General features: G+C 45.6%; 1 protein-coding gene and 1 pseudogene across 1 annotated transcript; both read right to left on the reverse strand.

Annotated features, from left to right (window-relative positions):
• Nucleotides 1-1,476: 1,476 nt before the first annotated feature.
• LOC129550437 (MSL complex subunit 3 pseudogene) lies at nt 1,477-3,657 on the reverse strand (annotated as a pseudogene).
• A 4,856-nt stretch (nt 3,658-8,513) lies between these two features.
• IMP3 (IMP U3 small nucleolar ribonucleoprotein 3) lies at nt 8,514-9,694 on the reverse strand. The gene has a single exon (XM_055418111.2). It carries the CDS (start codon nt 9,626-9,628, stop codon nt 9,074-9,076), a length of 555 nt encoding a protein of 184 aa, XP_055274086.1. The 5' UTR covers nt 9,629-9,694; the 3' UTR covers nt 8,514-9,073.
• Nucleotides 9,695-10,778: the final 1,084 nt, after the last annotated feature.

The following is a 10,778-nucleotide window of genomic DNA, read 5'->3' on the forward strand; positions in this document are numbered from 1 at the left end:
CAATAATGTGAAGCAATTATCCTTTGATTGAAAATAAATCCAAAAACAATTGCTCAGACCAGAGGTGCATGTGACTAAGTAGGCACAGAACTGCGCAATGTCAAAAGCTCTGACCTAAGTACTTACAGACTGAGGCCTGAGCTCTCTTCTTTCCTTTTTTGCTACTCCTCTGGCTTGTAGAACCCCCAAACCCTCAGTTGCTGTTGACTACTGTGGTCAGAGACATTTTTACCTTGACATAGCTCACGTGCAAAATCACGTGCAAAGGCCGCAGGCAGAATGGCAGCCTGGGACCTGCTTTTATCCACAACGTTCCCAGGTCAGCTTGGTCCTGTAATTTTTTTTTTTTGGCTACGCCACAGGGCATGTGGGATCTTAATTTCCCAACCAGGGATCGAACCCACGGCCCCTGGTTTGGAAGCTCAGAAGTCTTAACCACCGGGCTGCCAGGGAAATCCTGGTCCTATCGTTTTGATTCTTCAGATCCAACCAGAGTCTTTTGGACATCCCTTGACAGTGAGGCCTGCCCAAGAGTCCATCTGGGCATACAAGCTCATTAGAGGGCTTTGTGATATCGCCACATTATCTTCATTTCACAGATGAGCAAACAAGGCTCTGAGGTGGGAGGAAGCTTATTTGTGATAAAATAGTCAATAAACGATGGAGCCTATGTTCTGACCCAACAGCTGGAAACAACAATTTCTTAAATATTCCAGTTAAAATACCATAGTAATTTGAAAAAGGTTGACGTGTTATTAAGGGCACTTTTTCAAACTCTAACAAAGGTTTTGACTCATCAGTGGATTGTGAAATTAACTTAGTAGGTTGGGACCAGCATTTTAAAAAATTAATAATAATGACAACATAGTTTTATAAAAGTTTTGTTTCAGTTATCTATATATTAATACTTAACCCCTCTAGGAAGCTGGCCTAAGTTGTGATGGCACACCAGACTCCCAGAGGTTGAGGAGAGCTGACCATTCTTTTTTTTAAAGTTTCTTTTTTTCCCCCTTGTGATGAGAAGCTTTTCGTATCTACCTATTTATTTATTTATTTATTTTGGCTGCACTGCAGCAGCATGCAGAGTAGGGATCAAACCCAGCCCCCAGCAGTGAAAGTGCTGAGTCCTAACCACTGCCATCAGGGAATTCCCAAGCTGACCTTTCCTTGATTCACTGAATTTGGGGAAGAAATGATTTTCAGATCACTGAGCTCTTTGTCCAAGCCTCTTTCTAAGAGAGTTTAGTGTCACTCCTTTTCTCTTTAATGAGACCATTTCAGTCACTCTTTGATTAAGAACACTGCTTTTTTTTTTTTTCAAACATTCAGGCAATGCTTTATTTAAATCACCAAAAATAAAGTTTTATAGAAAAGGAACTGTAACAAGCAAATATATAGCTGCAAATTTTCTTTTGCCATCAATATTGATTCCCTCTAAAATATTCAGGGACTACTTTTCAGTTTCCAAGCAAAACTAGAATTTGTGGGACAGAGCTGCTCAGCCTTATCACAAGAATGAAAACAGTTTGCAAAATAATTTTGTTTAATGCTAACAAATAACTAAAAGACGTGGTTACTGCTAACAAGTACCTCCGTCTACTGAAACAGCCCAACCTAAGCACATGTTCATGAACAAGTCATTGTGAATATAGCTGCTGTTTTCCTGCCATCACAGATCACGTGTATGGTGGCAAAGGTTAGATGCTGAAGGCCATTGAGGCACCGAGGAAGTAATCCTTAACAGAAATAACTGCAGTAGGTAAGCAACTCAAACAAATGGGCCCACCTCTGCCAAAGGCCCCCAGGGTGGGTGTCACATGTGCTTTCTGCATAAAGAAGGCCCACTGACTCCCTAGTTCTTTACTGGGAACCGAGAACTAGATAGAGAAGCTGTTCTTCTAGGACCATCGAAACCTTAATAAATCGCCCTGGGATTCTTCGTGCTGTAGTGCGCCTCACAGGCAGCAACATAGGCAGACTCTGGGAAGAAGTCATCATGGTACTCTGCTAAAAACCTCAGAAAGAGATCAAAGTGCTTCAGTAAAGCCTTCAGATTCTTCTCAGAAAAGGACATCTTTCCAAGGATTTCTGGAAGTTTCACAAACAAACGCAGCAAGTGTTGTGCCCCATAAATGTAAGAGGGTGGAGGTGGTTGGTCACCTGGGGGATAACTATCGGGTACAAGTTTCCAGGAGAGGACCTCATTTATTTCATTAGTTTTTCTGCCTTCAAAGCCAGCAAACACCGCACTCCCTTCCTTGCTAGGGGTCAGAGGAACAGGCGAGGATGATCTGCTCTGAACAGGTGTCTTCTTTTCCAGGTGCAGGAACAGCTTGGGCATGCTGGCAGACGTGTCCTGCTGCCGGCGCTTGGGCTGGGGTGAGGCGCTGCTCTCAAACAGCCTGTTGCAGTTAGCAGAGTGGCGCGTGGACTGCCTCAGAGACTGCAAGGCTTCCGGCTCGCCTTTCCGCCTTTCGGGGGTGGTTGGCTCGCCTGAGGCTGGCTGACTCTCTGTGGACTGTGGTGTGGATGGATTCAGCAAAGGTGGGCTTGGAGAGAGCTCCTCCTGGTTCCTATTAGTGTTTGTGGTACTTTCCTTAATCGGAAGAAAAAATCTGGACGAAGTCACTTTTTTATACTGAACTTGTTCATATGGATAGAGCAAAACCAATGGGAGAGTGTAACCAAAGGTTATTCTTAATCCATCCACCGTCTCCTTACAAAGGTCAACGTCCTTTTCTGCTGGGATATAATGTACATTCACGTTGGCGTGCGGCATTGCATGATGGTGACGAGGCCGCTCATTGGCTGAAAAGGCTGCATTGATAGCAAAATGCTTCACGTACGATTCCAAAATAGTTATGATGTTGGTCTGGCATGGAAGTTTCACTAACCGTTTCCTTCTGTTGATATAGTAACAATCGTCCTCAAGCTTCTTCTTCAAAACTTCAGGGATTTCTATAGTTGTTGCTCTTTCTTCCATTTCCTTTCTTGCGTGCAGCTCTGCTCCTTCCTTCAGTTCAGTCTTTTCTTCAATATCACCCTCTTCACTTATTTCTCCATCCTTTTCTTCACTGTCGGAGGAACTGCTTATTGAGTTTTCATCGTTTTCGTCAGCAGGGAGGCTTTTTAAGACAGAGTCCACACCAGGCAACCTGCAGCGCTTCCTCTTTCTTCCTGTGCTTCTCAGGCGAGCTACAGCTTTTTTGGCCAATTTCCGCTGTAATCTCCGATTTTCATCGGTGTCACGAAGCACATGATCCTCTGCTGCCTATCTATCCCAGCTTCTGTTCCAACCATTAAAATGGATCAGATATTCTGGGATCTTTCTGCCTTTTTCGTCTTTCCCAACAATAACATCGACGATCTCCAGGCAGAGGCCTTGAGCAAGCGGCCTCCTGGACGCGCAGCCCCCGCCGCTCTCAGGTGCACAGACCGACGCCGGCGGCTCCGGTAGCGAGACGCCGCCAGCGCTAGGTTTCCGACAGCGCCGGCGCAGCCCCCGGCCCAGGGCGGAAGCGGAAGCGTCAAGAACACTGCTTTTTAAAGCTGTTTCTTTTCCCAAAACTTGCTGCAGGTATAAACGTCGGACTGAGATCATACAAAACTGTAATTTATCTTAGTATAATGCACAATCTTCATAGAAAAGTTGGAAAATACTGAAAAGCACAAAGAAAAAGACAAATCCCCAATACTACTTCTACCCAGAGACAATATTTTTTCCATTGTCTATGCTTTCAGATCAGTTCAGTTCAGTCGCTCAGTCGTGTGCGACTCTTTGCGACCCCACGAACCACAGCACGCCAGGCCTCCCTGTCCATCACCAACTCCCGGATATGTCTTCAAAAAATGGGACACTATTATTACTGTTTTACACTTTATTAACTTTTTGAATCCTTAAATATCTTATTAAAATAATTTTTAATAGTTGTGCTTCATCATAAAGATATCCAGTAATTTAATAGGTCCCCTCTAGACATATTTTCCGGAGAAGGCAATGGCAAGCCACTCCAGTACTCTTGCCTAGAAAATCCCATGGATGGAGGAGTCAGTGGGGTCGCTAAGGGTCAGACACGACTGAGCAACTTCACTTTCACTTTTCACTTTCACACATTGGAGAAGGAAATGGCAACCCACTCCAGTGTTCTTGCCTGGAGAATCCCAGGGATGGGGGAGCCTGGTGGGCTTCCGTCTATGGGGTCACACAGAGTCGGACACGACTGAAGTGACTTAGCAGCAGCAGCAGCAGCAGACATATTTTCAATTCTTCCCTATTATATTCTATTTTGGGGGCTTCCCTGGTGGCTCAGACAGTAAAGGATCTGCCTGCGATGCAGAAGACCCGGTTTTGAACCCCAGGTTGGGAAGATCCTGGAGAATTCCCCTGGAGAAGGGAATGGCAACCCACTTCAGTATTCTTGCCTGGAGAATTCCATCAACAGAGGAGCCTGGCGAGCTACAGTCCATGGGGTCGCAGAGTTGGACACGACTGAGCAACTTAAACACACACATACAGGGTGATGAAGATCCCTGTAATTAATTTTTTGTAAATATCCATAATTTATTTATGCTGAATTCTTAAAAGGGGCAGTTCTAGGTCAGAGGGTGTATAATGTATGTTTCTAAGGTTCTTGATACATGTAAAATGGCTCTCCTGAGAGCTTGTACCAATTTGCCCTCCTGCCCCTGTGTAATAAAAAAAATTTTTTTTAATTAAAGTATTTATTTTAATTGGAGGATAATTACTTTACAATATTATGATGGTTTTTGCCATACATCAACATGAATCAACCACAGGTATACATCCTCATCCTGAACCCCCCTCCCACCTCCCTAGTCTTAATATCAATTTTGTCTTATATATTACCACAGAGACATTACTTTGTCAACAAAGATCCATCTACTCAAGGCTATGGTTTTTCCAGTGGTCATGTATGGATGTGAGAGTTGGACTGTAAAGAAAGCTGAGCGCCGAAGAATTGATACTTTTGAACCGTGGTTTTGGAGAAGACTCTTGAGTCCCCTGATGCTTTTGAACTGTGGTGTTGGAGAAGACTCTTGAGAGTCCCTTGGACTGCAAGGAGATCCAACCAGTCCATCCTAAAGGAGATCAGTCCTGGGTGTTCATTTTAAGGACTGATGTGGAAGCTGAAACTCCAGTACTTTGGCCACCTGATGAGAAGAGCTGACTCATTGGAAAAGACCCTGATGCTGGGAAAGAAGGAGGGCAGGAGGAGAAGGGGACAACAGAGGATGAGATGGTTGGATGGCATCACTGACTCGATGGACATGAGTTTGAGTAAGCCCCGGGAGTTGGTGACGGACAGGGAGACCTGGTATGCTGTGGTTCATGGGGTCACAGAGTCAAACACAACTGAGTGACTGAACTGAATTACCACAGAATCTTTTCTACTTCTCTATGGTTAAGAGATCAGAGACAGAATGCCCATTATATGGTTAAGAGATCAGAGACAGAATGCCCATTATATTTTCTGTAGGTTTCAGTTCCCTCCTTAGCTTGCTTGATTCCAAATTCTTGGTCAGTTTCCAGAGGTTTCGATTGTGGCGCTGTTGCCATAGGGTGCAGTAGCAGTCAGTTGGAAAGACTCAGGAAAATAATAGTGCCATATAATGATAAAATGACCTGATGTACCAGTGAGATGTTATTCTTTCCAAAAAGAAAGAACTATATTGGAAATTTCTCCAAGTCATTGTGTTAAGAAAGACATGTTTCAAAGCTCCACCAAAAATAGGCAAGTAAGTGGGAAGAGAGTAAAGACTAATCAAAAGCAGCAGAGAGAACATGAAAAATCAAACTTTTTACAAGTTTAATCTGGAGCCATTCTGTCAAACTAGAGGTCACAGATAAGAAAATTTATATTGTAGTAGTTGTTGAGTGTGTTTGTGAATGTTGCTCATTTGGGTGCATCAGTTTTTTGCTTAGCAAGTCATAAACTTGTTGTTTAGTTGCTAAGTCATCTGACTTTCCACTTCACAGACTATAGCCCACCAGGCTCCTCTGTCCATGGAATTCTCCAAGAAAGAATACTGGAGTGGGTTGCTATTTCCTTCTCCAGGGGCACAATTTTTAATCCATTAGGCTTTTTTGTGTAATATGTTTATCTCCCTGTACTTCTGTGACCTGGGAAAAGAGGATGGGAGCTCAGCTCACATGCCAGGAACTTCTGTAAGGGCTTTATAGGAATTAAGCCACTTATTTCTCTCTATAATTTTTAAAGTCAGTACTATTATTACCCATCTCCCTTTTCATTTTTATAAACTGTGGTATGTATATGGTGGTGGTTTAGACACTAAGTCGTCTCCGACTCTTTATGACCCTGTGGACTGTAGCCTGCCAGGCTCCTCTCTCCATGGGATTTCCCAGGCAAGAATGGAGTGGGTTGCCATTTCCTTCTCCAGGTGTGTGTGTGTGTGTGTATAACAAAATTTGTCATTTTAGCCATTTTTAAGTGTACAATTCAGTGGTATTATATTTGCAATGTTGTACAACCATTACCACTATCTATTTCCAATTTTTTTTTCCTTGCCCCAATCAGAAACTCTGGACCCATTAAATAATAATTTCCCATTCTTTTCCCCCACTCTATATTACCATATTTGTGACAAGGAAAATGGAGGCACATAGAGGCTAAGTAAAATAATCATTACACAGCTAATTGGGCACAGACCTGGTGGCCTTCTGAATCACTTGTCTTGCAGTTTTGGTTTTTTTTTAAGCCCAAAGTTTCTGGTTACAGGTTCTGGTAAGTTATTTCTTTCCATTCTTTCCCCCCAAAGAGAGAAGAAATAGCTTTTCTAAAGAATCTTGAATTTTACTTCTAACTTTCTAAACTAAGTTTCCTTCATGAGAACTTTGAAGTTGTATCTGATTGAGTGATAAGGGCAGGATTCAGCTTCTCCAAAGGGACCAGTCTGCCTTGCCCTGTGGGGTCTACTGAGAGCTAGAGGGCTGCAGGCAGTTTCTGCTTTCTAGAACCACCAAATTCTCCCCCATAAGATCCCTAATTCTAAGAGCCCTGAGGACACTCCTCAAATGGGCAAGAGATTCTGCTCAGCCATGAGAGCTGAGGAGTGGGATTCTTTCTTTTTCCTCTCTTAAAGGAATGGCACTGAAAAGAATACGGCCTTTGGAGCTGCATGAGCCTAGACCAGAACCCCAGCTTTGGACAAGTTCTCCTCCCAAATTTGTTTGCCAAACTGAAAATGTGTAAATACCACCACCTACCTGTAAAGGTTGTTAGGAAAAGAAATGCCAGCCTAGCACAGACAGGACCTCAATGAATGTTAGTCAAACCTTGGCAACTCAATGCCTGCTCCTTGTTCAATTCAAATCTTTACACCCTGTTGGGGACCAACCATGTTGTCTAGAGCTGCTGCTTCTCTGCTGGCTTGGAAACTCAGGTTAAGGAACTCTCTCTAAACCCTGATGTTTCCCAAGGGCTGGCTGTGACAATGTTTGCACTTTTTTTTGTTTGGACATGCCCTGTGCCATAGGACATCCTTGGTCCCGACCAGGGATCGAACCAGCACCCCCTGCATTGGAAGCACAGTCTTAACCACTGGCTCGCCAGGGAAGTCCCCGCATGACTCTTAAAATTTTAAGCATTCCAGCTCCACCACTTATTGGCTATACAATCTGGGGTAGTTTGATCCATCTTTGCCTCAGTTCCCTTATTTGAAAAGTAGAGAATTGGGCTCCCCACATTATTGAATTGTTGGATTAAATGGATTAGGATATGTAATGCACTGTCTGATATACAGTAGAAGCATTTGCTATTATTGTTATCTCCAGTGTCACCTTCTCTTGTTTCTTCACAAAATGTTGCCTTACACCTGGGGAAAGGCAACCCACTGGTCTTGGCATTCTGTTATTTTCCTTGTAGTGGTACTAAGTAAATGAGGTAGTCTTCCTTCCAGTGAACCGGCTGCATTAGAACAGATCCTCTCTCTTCATGTTCTTCCATTGTCATCAGGCTGGGCTCCCTAACTCCCAATCCATCCTTTGTGTCCCTCAATAAAACCCACTCTAACTGGGCAATTAACCTTTCTCTAAATTGAAAGCTGCGCAGGTAGTGCCAGCAGGCTGTGATGGATAGTAGCTGTGCAACTGCTGCTCTGGGCAGGCAGCCCTGGGCCTCCTGAGGGCTCCACTTTCCAAGACCCTCCTGGGCTACTTCTAACCGCTAGATGGACAAGCTACAGGGTGATTATTTCCTTAGGCAAGCAAACATTTCAGCCCTCTAATATGGTATTTCCTGAGGCTGGAATAGCAACAGGAAGTCCTGTGGGGAAGAGTTCTGCCAAAACACTCATTCTGAAGAAGGGATCAGTAAACTAACAAATCTGCCCAGCCCTGTACAACATCCTGCAACCTCCACACGTGGAACCCAGGGCAGGTCTCACCCACAGGCAGCTTGCTGCCATCACTATTCTTCTGTGGGTTCCTGAATTCTGGGAGACCTATAGATGCGACCCTATGTGACAAACCCAGACAAAAATTTGCACTTAAAAAGCCGTTAGGCCATTTATTGGCATTAGAAGAGCATTCCTTTAAACAAGAGAAAGAACTCTGAACACTAAAATCTCATCCGTTTTATGAAAACTTGAGACCAACCTCTATGACACCTGTACACAGTTTAATCACGAACAAGAGCAAGGATTCGAGTTAAATAAATTAACACACACTGTCCTGTTATAAGGAAATGAAAGGAACGCTGGGGGCGGGGGTAGGCACCCCTCCATCCCGAGTCCTTGCATTCACACCGCAAAGTTTCAGGTACAAGAACATAACAATTTCCCAGTGCAGCACAAAACCGCCTCCCATTGTTTCTTACGGCAGTCACTGAATTACCAATTGTCCAAAGGCTAAGAAAATTTCGTGGAAAAGGGCGTACCCTTTGGCTCAGTGCGTGGCCTGTAGCTGAGGAGGCAAGTTCTTAAGAACCGACGACTGGCTGATACAGTCTTGGGGAGACGCGCCTTCACAGAATCTCAGGCTCGGGTCTCAGCTTCCCCATCTATATAAAAAGGAGTCCTGGCGAGGGGAGATCCGCTAGGCATCCAAATCGAAGTCGTCACGCTCCTCATTGTATTCCAGCACGTGCCGCTTGATCTTGGACGAGTCAACCCAGGTAACGAAGTCCTCCATGCTTCGCGTGACAAGGAAGGCGGGGTCGGTGACCACGTCGGGGCCCACGCGCACGTGGCCCTGCTCCACGAATGCCACGGCGGCCTGAAGGTGCTGCGCCATGCGCAGCTTAAGCAGCACGGTGGGCAGGCGGCGGCGGCAAAAGGACGAGGCCGTGACGAAATCGCAGAGCTCCAGCGATCCCCGCGTGGGCACTAGGCCGAGGGCATACAGCTTATCCAGCAGCGCGGCCGAGGAGCGCACGCGAAACGGGTCGCGCTCCGGAAGATCGCGCAGGCGCCGGGCCAGCTCGCGCACAGCACGGCTCAGCTGGTTGTAGCGCGTATAGTCCTCGCGCCGCTGCAGCCGATAACGCCGCAACACGCGTAGCTCATGCAGGTTGTGATCTGTGACCTCCCAGTTCAGGAAGTCCACCTGCTTCAGCAGCTTCTGCTCGTGAAACTTAAGCTTCCGCACCATGATGGCGGCTCAAACGCTGCCGGACCGGAGGCTCGGCGCGCGTTCCCGCTGCCGCGCGACTTCCGCCTCAGTACGGCTAGACCCGGCCGCCTTGGGGGCCCTGCGCCAATGAAAGAAAGGCTCAGGGCCAGGCCTCCCGTTTCCATTGGTCAGGGTGAGGCCACGCCCCGTGTTCGTATCTCGCGTTTCTTCTCCGAGTTCCCTGAGGGAGGCGGAGGGAAGAAACGCCTGGAGAGGCGGGGGATGGGAGGGATGGTCTCTGTGGCGAGTCTGTGCGGATTTAAGTTGCCGGGAATTAATTACGTAGTGCCGTAATTATTTCCTGTCGTTTAGGTTTCTGTCATTCAGGGCCTCTCTGGAGAGCCTCTTCCAGAAGAGCTAAAGAGGATAGTTCCGGGAAAGACGGGTAACCGCCGCGCTAATATGGATTTACTGTGCTAACTGACCGTGGCGGGGGGCGGGGGACAGGGGGCTGTCCTCCCACCGTGTGGGGGCTTCTCGGAGCCAACAGGGGCTGATCGGGTATCCCCACAGCCTACTAACCGCAAGTCCATCACGAGGCGGGCGGAGCTTTATCACCCTACCAATTGGGGCTTGAAGCCACTGAACCTATTCAGTACTGATTCCCAGGCTACTTCCTGCACGCCCAGAATCAGGATCTACACAGGAGTCACTTGAAAATCTGTATTGTTAACAAGAATGCCAGGTGATTCATAAAATCCAGTAAATTTGAAAATCTTGGATAGTACAAATCCTGACTTTTTAATCCGGGCTGAAAAGAATTAGCCTGACAGGTTGTATTTCTGGAGTATTTAGTGAACAGACAACACTTTTAATGCAAATTATATCTGTTTTAGTTTAGTGTAGCGCTAACAGGACTAACCTCTTTATTTACCCAGGACTTTGACGCCACCTAGCTTCTTTGCCTATAATTTTATTTTCGTACGCTTTTCATTGTTTTTTAAAGACACAATATTTGATATGGGCGATACTATATGTAACATATGTGAAATACAAAGAATACTTGTGGACCTAACAGCCAGTTTAAGAAAGCATCACCAGGACTTATTCAACCACTCTCCCAGTCAGAGGTAAATATATCTTCTCTCTTGAATTTAGTATTTATCTTTGCCTTTTGTTTAAAAAGAAA

The sequence above is a fragment of the Moschus berezovskii genome, chromosome 21, assembly GCF_049115385.1.
Source record: "Moschus berezovskii isolate FMDL1 chromosome 21, NW_MosBer_1.0, whole genome shotgun sequence".
Taxonomy (NCBI): domain Eukaryota; kingdom Metazoa; phylum Chordata; class Mammalia; order Artiodactyla; family Moschidae; genus Moschus; species Moschus berezovskii.